At 35.5% G+C, this 18,966-nt stretch overlaps 1 protein-coding gene across 1 annotated transcript in view; it reads right to left on the minus strand.

Moving 5' to 3' along the window:
• Window positions 1-18,966, minus strand: part of LOC132701289 (collagen and calcium-binding EGF domain-containing protein 1-like) — a 34,052-nt gene that overhangs the window by 12,995 nt on the left and 2,091 nt on the right. Inside the window, exons 3-6 of the mRNA XM_060669087.1 lie at window positions 17,198-17,435; window positions 11,655-11,780; window positions 6,340-6,488; window positions 1,750-2,021 (exon numbers count right to left, since the gene is read on the minus strand). Coding sequence (XP_060525070.1) covers window positions 1,750-2,021; window positions 6,340-6,488; window positions 11,655-11,780; window positions 17,198-17,343 — 693 coding nt within the window. The 5' untranslated portion in view covers window positions 17,344-17,435. The remainder of the gene's footprint in view (window positions 1-1,749; window positions 2,022-6,339; window positions 6,489-11,654; window positions 11,781-17,197; window positions 17,436-18,966) is intronic.

Raw genomic sequence — 18,966 nt, forward strand, 5'->3', positions numbered from 1 at the left:
TTAAATCTTATCACCGGGGTCGATAGCAGAGAGATGTCTAGCGTTCTATGCCTTTTTTTCCGTAAAATTTCTCCTGCTAACCTTTTTCCTGCTATTTGTTAGAGCTTTAATTTTTTCGGTTGTTTGAAGTTTAAATCGTTACCGGCTATAGAACCTAAATGTTTTTAATGCTGCGACGTTGAAAAAGTACCATCAACATCGAAATTTTAAAAGGGACATCATGTATATTATCGCATTATACCTTCCGCTCCTACATATTCAGCGGGTTTCGAGAAAACATATGTTTTTTATTTTTACAAAAATATTCTTCTAGCATATGAACGGAAATGAAAAATTAAATTGAGCTTTTAAAAGTAACTCGAAAAAGCAATTAAAATTTAACTGTAACGAATATACCACGACATGGCGAAACTAGGCATTGTATTAATCTTCAGATTCAGTGGGATCCTGAAAAGAAAGCCCGACCCTTAACATTAAATTAATGGCAATGACAAAAACGTTTTTCTTTACCAACTAACATTTTTCGCAGTCCAAGGTTTTATAATAACGAATATTTAAAACGGGTTTATAAAAGCAAGCTTAGCTTTTATAACAATTTTAGAATACCGAATTCAAAACGTTTCAGTTACTTTATTTGTGAAACCTTTGGTGTTGAGAGTTAAGACTTTTTAAACAGATTTTATGGCATTCTTAAGGACCTAATTAAAAAACTTTTACCTTTGGGGTTTTATAACTTACTCCATAAAGCATTTATAAATCTTAAAGTATCTAATAAATATTATGGAAACACTATGAAACCTAAGGAATGGTATAAAACGTATAGCCCAGTAACGAACATTTTCATCTTGAAGAAGGGTGCAGCTAAGAAAAATTGGTTAAAAAATACTATGCAAGTGAAAATTAGGCTATGATTGCGTGGCTGACATTGGAAATTTTAGCACTAATAGTTTTGACTAGTGTTCTGCTGACTGTTAGTTTTATGGATGTTCAATATGAATTGAAGCTATACCTAAAGATGGCGCCTTTTAATATATGTCTAATTGTTATACATAAAATAGCATAACATATGCAACATATCAAAAAATAATCTGAATTTTGATTGCATAATTAAAGCACATAATTTTAATCTTCGATCACACGGGCAGGAAAATATAAAATGATATAGAAAAGTTTAATGGAAAAGGGGGGGGGTTCTGTTTGCTGTTTATTAGGTCCCTGTAGGTGTCGATAGCTTTTATAATTCATTGAAATTTTTTTTATAATAGCTTTTATAATACATTTATAGCTTTTACTTTAGGTAGTTTTTATAATGGCAACGAAAATGTATTCCTCGCCGTTATTAAATTTACAACCTCTTAGATATAAATAAATGAGAGTAACAATTTTCTGTTACCTATATTTTCTTTCCTTTCCTTCCTCTTGTAAATAAGTTGATTGTTCAAAGGTTCTTGATTGAATTTTTAAATAAACGAATCAATTTTCCTCGTCTCTCGCCTCGGCTTTATAAAATGGAATCGTCGACTCCATTAAAAGGAGAAAACGAAGGCGCCGGAAACTTTCGCGTTTCGATAATCGAAGAGAAAAGCGTCTCAAAAAATCGTGAACAATTAACCGAAATTAATTTTTCTTCGGGCCGTCGATTTTCTTCCTACCGTTCTTTTGTCACGGCGACATTTTATTTCGACATCGGCATTGAGAAAAACGAATTCGCGATAAGCAAACACCGCCACCTAAGCGACCGCGACTCACTTTCTCCTGCAGCTTCCTGAGTTTGTCGTGCAGTCGGACCATGCTCTCGCAATTCGCGAAGCATCGACCGGAATGGGCTTCCATTGCGTGCGAACGGCCGGTATTCTGTTCGTCCGCGGGACTGGAAACGCCGTTTTCCTGCTGCGAGGGTTCGCAGGTCCTGTTGTCGGGACGCAAAACGTATCCCGCTCGGCAGGAACAGCGGTGACTGCCGACCTCGTTAATGCAGCCGTGCTCGCAGTCTCCGTTTCGGTCGAGACACTCGTCGACGTCTACGAATTACTAGGTGTTAGGTTGGGGTAAACCGCCGAGCTAAGAGCGCACATTGTAATTTCTTTTATTCTTAAAATATTTGGCAATTCCATTGGAAAATCTTGGAATTCTATTAAATTCCACAAGTACTATGTGGAATTCTACGAAATTTTATGGATTTCCACTGAAATTTCCACAGAATTCTATGAAATTCCACTTCAATTCCTTATAATTCCTTTGAAAGTGAAGCGTAGCATCGTTCTGTATCTTCCTCATAAATTGTTTAACATTGAATTATGTGTAACTTACGACAAGCCAGAAGAAATTTACTAAAATATTCGATTTATTATTAATTAGGAGATTCTACTGCACAGAAAGATATATATAGAAAGATTTACCAGTCCGGCCTCTTGGAAACTTCATTCATTTAATTAATTTTCTTTAACAACACTCTAAATAATTGGCTTTTGGTGTTTCCTAAAAAACATACTTTTTAATTTCTTTAATTTAATTATTAATTATTATTATTATTATTATTAATTATACAATTTTTAATAATTTTAATAATTAATTATTATAATTATTAATTATTATTATTAATTATTATAATTAATTAATTAATTTTTATTTTCCATTTCCGTAGTCAACAGACTTTTGGTAATTTTTTACACTTTTACAGGCACCTAAATAAATTGAACCTCAACGACCTTTGCGTGTATCATTAAAAGTGATGGGACCTGTTTACGCAAATTGGAAAAGTCGAATACGCCGTTAGCCCGTCAAGAAAGTTTGTTGGAATTCCGACGAATTTTAGCAAATTACAGGAGATGTTCCCATAATAAAAAATATCTAGACGTATTGATTAAGCGTTCCATAACGAACCACATAATAACAAAGGAAGAAACAATCAAAACCGTGGTTGACGGCTGAGGCTTTTACGATTCTTTAGATAACTGCTGCACTAAATCGGCTTCAGCTATTGTCAAGAATATGTAGCAGGAAACGCTCGATTGGCTCGCGATAGTGTTTAATGAAGCTTTAAAGTGACAACTGGGGCACGCACTGGAATTCTTCGGAATTTCTTCGAATTCCACTGGAATTCCTTCATGCTGTAAGCTATAATTCGCGTACGGTTTACCCCTCTATCCGATATAACCAGATCTCATTTGGATCTGCTCATCGTACGCGTTACGACTTTTCCCTGTTCCTGATGGATTATCTCCGACTAATATCGCGAAAACAAACTTTCAAACAGGTGCCGCAACTGCCACGCCCGCCCCGGGAAGCCATCAAAAACTTTGCAGAGTAACTCCGCAACAATAAACCGCGCAATTTATCTCTTCTAGACGTGGATGAATGCTCGCGGCAGCGTAGAGAGTCTGCGGCCCGCTTAAAAAGTAACACGCGGGTGACGCAAGGAGAGCTTTTTGGAAAGAGGTGTCGCTTAGATGACGCCTTCTTTAACGGGAGTTAATTTAATTTTGCTGTCAAATAAAAGGGATTTTTATTCTGCAATCGTTTTGGTGACAGCAGCTGACTGAATAACATAAATGATTCAAAAACCCCATATTAAGTATACAAACATAAACTTCCCACACAATGCAGTAAAATATGTTTCAAGTCACGATAAGCGAGGTGGCAAAATATAAAAAATCACAATGCAGTAAAAACTTTTTACATCAAAAACAATATTATTTTTGTAATCTGTGCGCGATGCGACAGCTGGGGCGTTGTTTTATCTTGCTTCTACGGACCACTACGTCACGTCACGTCATCTTACTTCAATCTCATTCAGGATATAGAAAATAAAAAAGCACTCGAAATAGCGAATTCCCATTACAATATTTTGCGTATCCTGTAAGACAAAAATCGTAATTAAAAATCTATTTCTCACGGTTTGTCAGTTAATAACACAGGTCTATTTGGTGATTTTGATGTTTGAAAGCTGTTTGCTTATTTGCATATTTTGAGCTATATTTTTTATATTTTGAACTATAACGGCGTTTTTTTTATAGCCCTCTATATCTTATATATGAAATTATGAAATTAAATGCGATTTGGCAACACTGGATACCATTAGATTTATCTGCAATACAACGTTGTAAACTGCTTATGTGCAGTTTGTCGTGCTACTGTATTCGCGGCTGTTGTCTTCGTTTTTGTGTATTTCTAGTATCCTATAACGTAGAAATATGGAAATAAGAAATTGTGTGATCAATCCAAATAACTTTTGTTATATCTGTGGTAGTTATGTAGTAGTAAAGAAAAGGCAAACTGTAACTTCTTTGCTGAAAAATATATACCACGCTTATTTTAGTGTAACGAAGACAAGTCCTGGGCTCCTCATACCGTTTGTTCCATTTGCGTTGAAGCCTTAAGAAACTAGCAAAAAAGTAGGAAGAAATGTTTAAGCTTTGGTGTTCTTGGGGTATGGCGAGAGGAATCACAGCGATGATTGTTATTTTTGTTGGTATATTGATCAAGGATTCAAAAGAAAAAATAAGAAACGAATTGTGTATCTCAATCTTGAACCTGCCATTCCACGAGTTCCTCAATGGTCAGATGTACCGATATCTACCGCCCCAAAAGAACTAGAAAACGTCATATCGTCAGAATTAAAGGATGCATCCGAATTGTTAGCGCCCAGATTTCATGACTAGCATTTACTGGCGCCTGCGCCACATCAAGCTTTGCAACAATATTCCTGACTTAGTTTCAAATTTAGGAAATGTGTCGTATATAAAAGAAGTGTTTTGTTACAACAGAGGGGTTATACAAAATTTCCATGCTTTATTTATGAATGGAATAGTTGCAAGAGATAGACATTGGACTTAAATAGAATGGCTTTCTAGAACAAGCCTTACATCTGGTAGTAAAAATTTAATAAGATATAGCTCAGTTAACCTTAGTTTTACTGCCTCCTCTTCACATCAAACTTGGCTTCATGAAGCATTTGGTTTAAGCCGTAGACAAAAATAGACAGTGTTTCAAATATTTCTGCGAGAAATTTCCAACCGTATCTAATAAGGTAAAAGAAGGTATTTTTTTTGTTGGGGCGCAGATGAAAACATTATGCAAACACAAGGATTTTCAAAACACAATAACCAATGTCGAGAAAAACGCCTGGGTTTCATTTAAAGAAGTATTCGATCAGTTCGTTGAGAACTCTAAGGACGAGAACTACGAAAGTATTGTTCTTGTTTTCGCGGCGGGAATTTTGAGGCCCGTATTTGCCACAGTTCGAAAGTTATCCGGCTTCAAATACCGACGATTGTCCGTTTCGGAGAACAGAAAACAGATTTTTTTTCTACGTTGATCTAGATAACCAAGGTCAGTAGCGTCTTCATTGCCCTACCAAGGATATTAAAGGCCCTAGACAAGCACCAATCTAGTTCAAACCGACTCATCTTATTTTACGACCCTCGTAACCGGCTTCAATGACGTCCGCTACATAATTTCGTATGCGTTCCATTTGACTTTAAAATCGACCCCGCAAATCCAAATGGCTGCATTCCAACGGACGCGACGACGTGCATCGAAAAGTAGGCAAACAATACTCACATCCCACTGCATTGTCCCCCCTGCCCTCCGGCTTTTAATCTTTGCTCGTTCTCCGCTACGCGCAGAACATTAAATCGACCCTCCGTGGGAACGCTTTAAATCGCAGACCCGCGACGGCTTTTGTTTTCGGGGATATTGACTGATGAAATTAGGGTTAATAGGTCTCGGATTCCGGGTCGATTCCAGATGTTTAAATCAACGTTTAATGGGGGGTGTTTTAAAGGGTCGTTAAGGACTGAACGCTGCCACTATTGTCCGAAGATAATACCGTCCTTTAGTAATGCGATCGGTCTTTGGCCCTCCATTCCATTGAGCATTCCCACGTTCAGGTTGGAATGTTGTGCCGTTCGCTTTCACCAAAAATAATTTTATTTGATGGGAACAAAACTTTCTTTATTTTGTATGCCCTTCGTGATTCCTTTTCTTTCTCCTCTTCTTCATTTCAATATAAAAACCTCACAAGTAACTTTATTTCATCGATGCATTCTCTCCTAAAGTATCAAAGAGATAAAAATCATTCATTTTAAAAAATGATATTTTGTTGGTTTTACAAGTTCATTGACGACGACCTTCACGTTGATGTAGGTCACTCGGCAGCGTCTCTTCGATCTTTTTTTCGTTTACACGGGGATTTTTATTAAGGGGAGCAAAGTCAACAAACTCGGAGGGTCGTTAGTCGGAATCGGGGTCCCGAACATTTTTGCTTTGTCGGATTCGGGCGGAAAACAATTGGGGATCAAAGGAGATCCTTAATGAAACGGTTAGCTACAAACTTACCGACGCAGACCGGCTTAATCCCGTTGCGTTGGTTTCCGGGACTGAATTTGTAGCCGTCGTAACACGTACAGATGATTCGCTGAAGGTAAACGGTGCACAGTTGCTCGCAGACACCCATTGAGCATGGATCTTGGTCTTTGGGGATGCACCTTAAAGAAAACATCATTAGCAGTTGCCTGCCTTGATGAGGCCAAAACACTAACACCACGAAAATCATTTAAAAATGTCCCAATATATATTACAATGACTTCCTCTCCAAATTTTAAATATTTACTGGAGGGTCGAAAACAGAAAAGAAAAAACTATTTATCTAATAATATATAATAATAACATGTTATTTCATAATCTATGAAACTAGTTATCCTTTCTATGTAGCATTTGGCAAATTTTCTGTTATGAGATATGCACTTAAATTCTTTATTCATAAAAAGTTAGATCTAAGCTATTGGTCCAAGTGGTTCCAAACAAGATGCCTCGATTTTCCACATAGATGTTACTACCGAAGTGTGTCGATCTATTCTGTATCTCAAACTCCAGGAATTCCTAAATTGCCCATCATTATCTGTTAGGCCACCACTGAAAGGTGTGACCATGCTCATTGTTTGCGCGATCTCCTCGTTCACGTCCATTGCTACAGCTTCAACTTTCTTTTCATATGGTTTACTAACCGTCTAGGATTACGAAAAATATGTGGTATTGAATTTAACGATAGCTCTATATAGTTTTATTGTCACATTTATTGTAGATGACTATAAAAAATAGTTTAGTTTTTGATTGGCTGCTTTTCTGAAGATGTATGAAACGTCGTCTGTATCATATGCAATAATCATCTGATCATCAGCAAAACGTATGTGAAAGAGATAATCGTTATCTATCTATCTATTCTACACTATCTTCGTAGCGTTACTTTAGCTTATAATTAAAAAAGTGTAGATGAGAAGGAGCATCCTTCTTTTAAGCTTTCTATTATTTTAATCTGTTCTCACACTTGTTTCCAGTATTTCGAAAATTTTCGAGACTGTCATAGAGCTTTTCCGACTCTGCGAACACTGAATGGGTACCTACATTTCTAGCTGTTTTCACCTGTCTTAACCCGAATATATTTTTTTACAAATTCCCAACTGAACTTGTGACACTAATATCTCTATGGTTAGTGCACCCTTTTGAAGCTTTTTTTTTCAAATTGAAACCAGTTCGGAGTGTTCCATTTTTTCTATCGGTCCTGTAGATTAGCCATTTTTCATCTCGCAGTAATTGAAGGTACATTCACTTCCCCATTGTTATCTGTCGCTTCCTTAAAATTTCTTTTAAACTCCTGTTGGTCTTCATTAAAAAGAGTTTGGTGTTTGCCAATAAGTTGTAATTTGTTTCCCGACTTTCCTAATATTCTTAGATGCTATTTGCAGCTGAATTCCTTCCATAAATCGATCATTTCTCCACGTTTTTCTTCCTACACTTTGGATTTTAGTATTGTCACTTCCCTGTTCATCCTGGTGTAGAGTTTTCTGCCTTCTTCATCTTAGTAACCAGCCATTTTTGGTATAGCAATTTCATAAACTTTTATCGAGTCTAGGTTTTTTTTTCTCGCAAACCTTTATCTCTTTACAAGTTACAACCTCTTCAATATGCTTTTCATCATTATATTACTGTTGCTTTGTGCAAATATAAAAAGAAATATTTAGATTCAGGTTTTTCCGAAAAAAGTGTCTCGGAACCGGTCCAGCTATACTACTGACATATCCGCTTCGTTTTTTATGCGCAATCAATTAAGGCGAAGAGGAAAGGGGAGCGCGTCAGAATCGACTTTATATGGTTCGCATATCGATATATACAGGTCGAATACCAAGCAGTCCGGATGGATAAACTTTTCTCATAAATCGGGTTGAGGAAAGTTTTGGTTTAATTTTATTTCGGAAACGAGATCAAGGTGGGACGAGCCGAAATGTCTGTTTCCAGGGAGTTATTCTTTACGTACGGGGGTCGAATACGAATTAGGCGCGGCTGCTGTCCTGTCGAGAAGAGTTTTGCCCCACGCACCCCTCAGGAAATTGCTCCCACCGTATAAGAATTTCAATATTCCAGCTCGCATTTTCGCAATATATTTCAGGCTGAGGAAATTATTGCAGAAAATCGTTTTAGTTTTAGTTCTCATGTTTCATGACCAAAATTCGTTGCTGATATCGTGGCTTTGGCTTAATATAGACCAAAAGTGCCATTTTTCGATACTATGAAGTCAATGCCACTTCCGGTTTTAAAGGACACTACTGTAACTTAAGAATTCTATGTGGAACACCCTGTATTTTTTATATTTTTGTTTTCTAAGAAATTTTAATTAATATTGAAGATTGAATCTATGGCCACAATAAATACAATCTGTCAGACCGAATGATGATTGGACAAAATTCTAAAACTAACCAAAACTAATAATTTTTTAGGATAAACCAGTGAGAACAAAGATTGCAAATTCTGTCAGTTTGTACCTGATTAGTGATATTTGCAATTTATAAATTGAGAAAAAGTTGATACGATTCCGGTATTCCGGTATATAGATTATATATATATATATATATATATATATATATATATATATATATATATATATATATATATATATATATATATATATATATATATATATATATATATATGATGACACTATATTCCGGGATATCATCCGTTCGCTCGTTGAACTCCGACTGGAATCCTGCATCCGACTGGAATCCTGCAAATCCTGCATCCGACTGGAATCCTGCAGACGTTTCGCCAAAATCTCACACTCTGGAGTGTTCGAAGTGTTTTCGGAGCGCGAGCATTGAAGATGCCAAGTGAGATTTTGGCGAAACGTCTGCAGGATTCCAGTCGGATGCAGGATTTGCAGGATTCCAGTCGGATGCAGGATTCCAGTCGGAGTTCAACGAGCGAACGGATGATATCCCGGAATATAGTGTCATCATATTTTTCCATCCGTGAATCAATACGTGAGAATATATATATATATATATATATATATATATATATATATATATATATATATATATATATATATATATATATATATATATATAACATTCAACTGGAACCAAGTTTAACGATCTTATTATTATTATGAAATTTGTTTGAACCCATCAAATAAATAATGTATTCGTATTTCATTGACAAGGCAGTTTTATGCTTACGATATACTTTGAAACAAACTATACCCCTGTAGGTTTGCCTTCAGCCTTGACCCGCCGACCGAAAAGCAATAATTTCCAATTTCTGGTGGCTGGTTAGGGTCCCGTATAACGCGATATTGTGAGTTTCACCTTCCCATTGAAAGTTCCCGCCAAGTTTCCTCGGGAAACGTTATATATTTGCGGGAGCGTCTAATGAGTTTAGTAACGAGCGTTGACGCGAGAGTTTCTTTTCACGCCACCAACACCAGAAGAGTCTTCACCTCGGGCAAGGAAGAAAAGCGTCTTTTCAAATTTCGTATTCCTGATTTCCTAAGAATCACCCTTAAATTCATATGATTGCCGTTCATTAAGTTTTCTAATCCAAAAAATGTTATGGTATAACGTGTTAGGGTTAGGTAACAAAAATTTTTGTATAAATTTGCAAATGCAAAACCTCTTTCTTGCCTCTCAGGATGTTTACGCGGTTCGCGGGGTGATGGGAGAGTTCCATATGAAAAATATTGTGCATTGACTAACCAATAACTTAACGAGAAATGGTTTAATAAACAGTTTCTCTAGCACTTTAATTTCCAGAATATGTAATTTTATAAAGATTTTCAAAATATGGTAAATTAAAAAACGGAAATAAAAGGATTGGAGGGCAAGGAATAAAATACTATTAGTTTTTTTTTCAAGCATTAAAATATAACTAAGTTCCTTCCGAAAGCAATTCTTAAATTAAATACCACTAATGAAAAAACGATCACGAAATTGCTGTGCACTAAGAAAAAGGTACTAACGAAGTTAAACCCAACAGAAAAACAAAATATCTAAATAGATAAAAAAACCGCTCCGGAAAGTAAATATTCAAGTTTTTTGAGTATGCATGTATACATTTGGCAACGTTATTTTTGATTCCAGATATTTATTTTCAAAATGGGTGCAGAATTTCCAAAGAAATCCTGTTTGAAAAAGATATTTTCGAGTTACGCAAAAACTCCACTGGTCTTGCGAAAGTCTTAGCAGTCTTTTTGTAAAAGAAACTAACCAACCATCTTTCAAGCCAGCATGCAAAATAGTTATTCATTTACCTCTTTTTGATTACGCGTTTGTTTTACAATTATCAGTTGAGTCAACCCAACTCTTTTCCGGGGTATCATACGTGTCGAACCATGTTTCATCCAAGTAAATAATTGGCCTTTGTTGTTCTCTGTAAATCCTAATTTTTTATAACTGGTAAGTCTTACGCCGTATTATATCTTGATCACTTCCATCTACACTCGAGAAAATCTCAGCATCGCTTCTTTTTTTCTTCGCTGAAATGGGATTATTCACAATTTTCCATGCAGTTGATGTTGGAATTTTCGCCAATGTGGCCGTTTCTTCTAAAGATGCTTGCTTGCTGGCACCACGTTCAATGAGAGTCAAATAAACATTGTTTATAACTTCCTTAGTCTCAATAGAATAGTGTTTTCTACATTTGTTCGGGAACATCTCCTGAGATACACTAGATGCGCAAGTATTTTGCATAATTCGCACATGATTCAACACACGCTGTATTACACACGAAATAAGAATGATTACTAATAAACTTAAACTAAGTAGTATACCAAACCAAAGAATATTAAGCACAGGTAGGTATAAAATTATTTTCTATTATGGACCATAATTCTACCTGAATTTAAATTCCAAAGCTTTAGGTAATAATCTTGTTGCATTGTATGTTAATGACCACCCTTGGATACTCCCATTCAAAAGCAATTGGTCACTTTCTTATATCTATGAACAGACCATATCACTTTTTCCTTCACTTATATCATATTTGTCAGTGGTAACATCTAGTAATCTGGTAAATCTTTTGTATTTAATTCTACTTTGCTTCGTATGAATATTTAAATAATCTCTTCACAGTGAATATAAACTGTCAGAAATACACAAAATCAGAAGCGTACGCACTCTATTTTATCGTGAAGCAGTAAACGATGAAACGATAAGAATATATTGCCTTTGTTTTAAACAAGAAATCACTGCCTTAAATTTTGCGCATTTCTTTTGAACCACCCTGTGTATGTAAATGGTGTGGTGAACAATTCGTTTTCCAAAAACCATTGTGATTATTCTTTCCCTATAAAAAAAAATTAGATCAACATTAATACTCACTTGCCAGCCATAAAAACATAATCCTTGCAGCAGTGGCTTCTGGTGCAGTCGATCCATTTCCCGTTGGAGTTGCATTTGTATCTGGTCGTTATGACGTTGCTGGAGGGGCACTCCAGGGTTTCCGGTCTGGAATAAACAACGCAGCTGAAGGGCCGGCCTGGGAATGCGATTCGGGGTGCTCAGGACGATGGTTATTGCCCTTTCGGTTATGATTCGGGTTTAGATTTTCGATGGCCGTTGACCATCGTTGCGGGAAATAAAATTTCCCAGGTCGATGTCGACTATGTCGGGGTTTCGAATGGATATTAGCGAAATTAATGGAAAATATTTAAATTTAGACGCCAACTGAACTCATTACTTAACGGATGCTTTTGGTTTTTTAAGTTTAATCGAAAAAAAAGATTTACAAATCTTTTAAAAGTATATGTATTTGTTACAATTTTTCTATTTTCATGTTATTCAAACTTTTATGCAAGTTGTCATTTACTGGGTAATAGAAGAATTAATATCTTAATTATTGGCCCATATCAAAAACTGTAATCATACTTTTTACAAAACTTTTGGATTCCTCCCGGGTCCGTTTTTGCAGAGTCGAACTTGCTGATGTTTCACCAATCATCGTGTTGGTTTCTTCAGAGCTTGACTGAAACTGGCTCGCATTTTATTCTGTACACATATTGTTTGAGTGGGGAGGAGCTAAATGAGGGGCATAAACACCATCTCGGATGACTGATTCCCAAATTGGTGACAGGCAAAGACCTGAGTCGCGATTAAGATTGTTAGGTTGCTTATAGATTTCTATAAACTCTCGGAGACCAAGACAAATAAACTCGTCAGCTGTTGCCGAACACAATCGCGCTATTTTGTCAGAAGGGCGGTCTGAAAACCAAAAACAAATTTATGTAAATGGTATAACAATAAATTACATCCGCTTTACGTTTTTGTAATTTTTTATATTAATATTAAAAAAAAAGTTGATTTTAAAGTTTTCTGATGTACACAACGTTGCCAATAAAATGTCTCCCAAAACACCGCAAATCTTAAAAAACTAAGTATTTTCCTTCTCAGTTGTTCAAAATTTAACTTTTTAAGTTTCATTTTGTTTTGCGGGTTTTTCACTTTTTTCCCTTATTTCTATTCTGATGTTCCCAGTATGGCGCAAGGGGATATCCTCAGGCCATCTATTTAAAGGACATCTGTGGTATATCGTGTACAGTAAATCAGCAATCAGCAGCATCCCTGAGATGTACTTTACAGTATATTCTTAATATATATGCTAACCCTAAGAATGTCCCGGGACATACGACTTAAATGGGACATTGACCGGATATACTGGGGATATTGTCTACCATCTGGGGTGTTCGTAGTTTTAAGGCTCTTTAATGGTGAGAGATTTTTGGACAAGTGGTAAATCTCGATTTGATGTTTTCGTACAGAATATCAATAGAAAATCAGAGTTATCATTGGGTTATTTTGTTTATAGAGAACCTACTCACGCACACCGGTATTCTAATGCATTGTCACATCACCATCCGGTCCATAAATCATTTGTTATCAATTCTCTTCAGAATTAAAACGCCTTACATTTGTTCTCCTCTCTAATAATTTCCACATTAGAGATATTAAGCGTTCCGTCACAAAATCCACTTCACCACAACCTTCCAAAGACAATGAGCCCGACAGCATTGCCACACTTGCACATTCAAAGCATCACTGACCTCATATCAAGAGTTCTAAAGAAATACACCGTTGAAATCAGATTTCTCTCTTGCTGAGAGCTTTAGCTCCGCCCCCTTGAACAATATATAAGCAGGTACAGAGTAGAATGCGAATCAGTTTCAATTAAGCTATGAAGAAGCCAACATGGTGATTGGCGAGTTTTGTAAATAGTATTACAGTGGTTGTTCCGAAGTAGACAATAACAACGTTGCAATTATTTATTTGAGGAATAAAATCTATAGATATTCTGCCGATTGGAGACTTCCAGAGACATGGAGTGCACCTTGGTCCTGGGTATTTCACGAAGACGACAAAAACGTCGCCCACAAAGGGTTCGTCGGCACCTTTAACCCGGCTAACAAAGTTGCGTCAACAACAACAGCCCGTAACTCTTGGCCGGCACATTTTTACCGCTACATTGCATAAGCAAAGCGAAGTTCCCGACCGCTTTGGGAATTGTACTCCGCGAAAGTTTACTCTTGGCGGCACACGGAGCTTGCCGGAATCGTAACGGAGAAATTGAACTTTTAATGGCGGCCGCCTAAAAGTTTGATTAAAGTCCTCCAACATTTTACTCTCTTTTACGCAGATGAAAACACGGCGGTTGCATTATATATAGGAGGAGTTTCGTGGTTGAGGGGAGCGGTGTAATCCTAGTTATCTGTTAAATTTTTGAAAAAAATAATAAAAAGGTTTATTTCTGATATTCCAGCTCATACTGTTCAAATTTTGACTGTAGTATTTTGCACCAATTTATGAAAAAAAAGTCAAATAACAGATTATTAAAATTTGACCTACGGGAATATAAGGTTCCAATTCATTTTAAAAGAAGGATAATGGAAATTACTTTCAAAACAAATTTCGTTTATTGGATGGAATCCAATATCTAAGTGTTTATTGATACTAATGGGTGGAGTAATTAATTTTAACAGATGAAAATATTACATTACATCTCCTAATATGTTAGGAATTCTAGCATAAGCAAATAGCATAAGTAAATAAAAAAAAGATGCCCTAATGAAAATTAATCCAAAAACTGGAGGTTTTTTTTTTCAAAATAATGTTATTTTGTATAGGTGACAATTGATGACATTTGACGTTGTGTTAATATATTACAAATAAATATAAATTGTCATGTATGTCATAAATGGCATGTAAAGGAGGTACGGACGTTTTTTATTAGCAAATATATTGGATAATTTAATTTTTTTAGTTTAAAATTGAATTACATATTTTGTTAAGGTCTTTAGAATCGGTTTTGTAATTAATTGATTTTTTGTTTTTTCGAATGTCTATACTTTCATAAAGTTCTCTTTTTTTGGTGTTAAGTTCTGTTAGTAGGACTTTAACTTTGTGTTGTGTTCTCGCAATGGGTATGAAGAGCTGTTTTATTTTTTTGGTCATACTTATGTCCGTTGATTCTATTTTTTAAATATTTTCTTGTTTGTCCTATATACACACTGCCGCAATTAGACCATGGAATTTCATATACTATATTACTTCTTTTTTCAACTGGAATTTTTGCTTTGAGTTTAGTAAAGAGGTATGTTTTTTGTAATTTATAACTTTTGTGTCCTATTTGAATATTGTGTTCCTTGAAAATGTTTTGGAGTTTTTCTAATAATCCAGATATATATGCTTTCTTTGAGGATTTTGATGTTGGTTTCTGTTTACGTTATTATAAAATTTGTTTTTACGTTTATTAAAGATATTATTAATTAACTTTATGGGATAATTATATTCTACAAGTGGGCGTTTTGCTTTTTGAATTGCGTCTGGTCTATACTCTGGATCGGATACTATTATGACGGTTTTTTTTTAGGGGATGATGTAGTAGATATATACTAGTACACTATTTGTTTGTATCGTATACAATAGAATAGAATAGAATTTATTGACCACGTTTTGTTGATACAATTATGGCAAGTCACAGATACAATATGTAGAAAAACATGTACATAAAAAGCAAGACAATGAATAAATTAGCACGAAGTAGCTTGTTATTTCTAGTTAAATAGTAATGGTAAGAGGAGTTATGACTGAAGCTGTCTATGTTTTTGTGTATTTCTAATAATTGATAATAAATATACAGACAAGGAAGTGGCATAATTTCCAACTTCTTAAAAATTGGTTGACAATGCTCCAGATAACCTGCACCGGCAATCAAACGAAAAGCTTTCTTTTAGAGTTTAAATGCCTAGTCTGCTGTGGCAAAATTATCCCAGAGAACAATGCCGGAAGTTAGATGAGAGTGAAAAAGAGTCTACTGATTATAAAAATATTAAAGGCAAGTTTTTTACACAAAATGTTAATATGAGGGGTCCAATTTAAACTCCCAAGAGCCTTACATTCTTGCCCTCCAGTATATTATTATTCTTATTATTATTCTTAGTTGAGTTCATTGGAGTCTTTGTCATAATTCACAAACGATGTATCGTCCCCATATAGTGTACACTTATTGGGGAACGGAAAATGATATAAGGCATTGATGTGAACAGTAGCCGACCCAAGACGGAGCCCCCCCACCCCTCACTAACAACTTTTTTATTGAACGTTTGGGGAAAAAACGTCATATTCATATATGTTCAAAAACTAATTAGATAAAACTTACCTATTTTTTAATTTAGCATCCTGTATATTATACGGTTAATAAAATCCCCTAAGAATTCTGCACCTTTCTTGTAATTCCAATAGTTTTTGAGATATATGCTCTTTTATCATAAAAGCAATAATTCAAAAAATTAAATAACATTCTACAATCTTAGGCGGCTGTGAAGTAGGTGGTCGGCTTCAGACAAAAAGCGAGTCTATAAAAAATTTCAACAAACATCCAGCGTATCCAGCAAGAAGAGAATGTACGTTTTGTATAATATCATATCCTAATACCTCCATCCTATACCTAAATTCAAGAGATTCCGAAATATTTGTTAACTTAAATGCAAAAATAAAAAATATTCTAGAATATATCATTTTCTTCAGTACATCTGATGTATGTTCGCCGTAATCTTTCTAAAGCGGCCGTGGTAGACTGAAAATATTTGAGCTTCTGTTCTAATCAAGTTTTAATTTCATCAATTCCCTTGAATTTCATCGGAGCTGAGCGCTAGTGCTAATTCTATTCAGTTTATTTCTTCATTTTCATTATATCGCTTTAGCGTTATTATTTTTAATAAATCTCGATTAAACGATTTCCAAAACTCACTTAAATCAACATCATCCATCAAGTTTATCATATTTTTTTTAATAATAACACATTTCATGTAAAAGTGGATTATAATCAGGTATTAGTGATCTCATCGGGATGAGAGTGAGCATTATTCCGCGAAATATGAATAATAGGAACTCGAGAATAATTTTTTATGGAGTCACACTTGAAATGTGTCAGAAGTTATCCAAGCAGCTTATTTAGAGAGACGTATTAAGAACAATTTCTACTTGTCGTTTGTATGCTACCATACTCAATTACTTTTTTCAAAATGCGGACCTGTTTCTCTTATAATCATTATTAGGAAAATGTAAAAAAAACACTTTTTTTGTGAATTTTTTGAAATCAGAAACTGAAAACAATGCAAGTTGGTATTTAGAAAATTTAATTCTAAATTTTCTTTCCTAAAATCAACCGATTTCAAGAAATTTGCTTTCTGTACTTCCGAAACCAATAGAAACTCGAAAACGGTGTTTAGATTAGGCATATGAACAGCATGGGGCCGCACACAGTTCCTCGCGGCACCCTTATTTCAAGAACACCCAGATTTACGGTAATGGGTTTCAATGAAACGTTTGTAACGCCGCAAATCCCGATCGCTGGCTGATCGAAAACTCACCCCATCCCAGCCGAGACTTCATTAAGGGTATCGAGGTAATATCCGTCCTCTTGGTCCCCCCGCAGTGTCTCCGCTTTCTGCTCCGTCGCGATAAAAAACGTTAACCACGTTATCGCCAGCAGGAACAGCGACGTCGTCGACGTCATACTGGCGGCGGTTGAGGCCGTGACGCGCAATTGATGACGGTTCCGCGAAGCTCGGAGCGGCCGCCGCCCTCCTGCGTTGCCGCCTCCGGTCTCTGATAAATGATTGAATCAATTACCGTGAAATTTGCCGACAGATTATCGTTTTTTATCTCGCGCGGTTCATTGCGTCCTCCTTATGACGTTCATCCGCTATAATGCTGAGCTAATCACGCTGGAATTCGTTATTGCAATGTTAAGTCATTTTCTCTCCCTCACTCTCCCTCTCTCTTCAGGACACAAGCGCACTTACAATAGACACAAATAACCGTAATGTACATAGTAATTAATATACTTAGATGTTGATCCTCCAGCTTATTTGATAAGTTGTGCAACATGTTAAAATGTCTGACAGCTATTACCAAAATTCATTGGCATCAATGCAATTTCTTTCTATCTCTTCATTTATATCTATAGTAATATAAAACACATATATGCTCTGTCTCTCTCTCCTTCTTAGCGTTTTGTTCTCTCTCTCTCTCTCTCTCTCTCTCCCCCCTCTCTAAATACCTTTGCGCTGCATTACGTTGATGCTTTAATACTCTTTATCTCTATTTTTTTCTTCGATTTCATACCATCACAAAAATATATAGGACATATTTAATTATATAATAATAGAAAATAAATATGCTGAATCTCATCGACAGCTGTTACCAAAATCTCTCTCGCTGTCTCTCCATTTTCTCTTTTCTCTCTCATCAGCACAACAGCACATCTGTGTCGTACGTAATATTTATATACCGAATAGGAAACACAAACACACACACGCACACACACACACACACACACACACAAACACACAGACACACCCATAGACACATACACACATCAGGGCAAGAAGATATTGAATAAGGTATATTTATTTTCATAATAGAAGATACAAAATCATTTGGTATTAATGCACTCTCTCTCCATCTCTCCTTTTTCTCTTTCCCCTCTTATTAGCACATTAGTACATCTGTCTAGTGTGTAATATATATATATATATATATATATATATATATATATATATATATATATATATATATATATATATATATATATATATATATATATATATATATATATATATATATATATATATATATATATATATATATATATATATAAGTATCTAGTAACAAAAATACATATGTAAACTGCCTCTCTGTCTACCTCATACACACACCAGCACAAGAACTCATTGATCAGTAATAGCTCCACTCATTGACAGCTAACTCCAATACCTTTTGGTGTTAATACACGTTTTTAATACTTACTTTCCATCTCTCTCTTTCCCTTCGGTCTTTGACTAGCGCAAGAATAAATCGAGAATATTTATTTATATAATAATAGAAAACACAGGCCAGGTCAAGATCGTTTCGTATTGATACACTCGTTATCTCTCTATCCCCCACCCACCTTCTTTCTCCTCTGTCTCTTACTAGCATGATCAGAAAATAATTGTATGCTGCATATCATAGACGACTATTATCAAGATCTTCTGTGGTTAATACATTCCCTACCTCTCCTTTTCTTTTCTCATTCTCACCACCCAAAAAATAGCCTCTCTTTCTCTAGCACCAACAAAACACATCGACAAGATGT

Source organism: Cylas formicarius, unplaced genomic scaffold (assembly GCF_029955315.1).
Source record: "Cylas formicarius isolate icCylForm1 unplaced genomic scaffold, icCylForm1.1 PGA_scaffold_4__25_contigs__length_36172078, whole genome shotgun sequence".
In the NCBI taxonomy this organism is placed as follows: domain Eukaryota; kingdom Metazoa; phylum Arthropoda; class Insecta; order Coleoptera; family Brentidae; genus Cylas; species Cylas formicarius.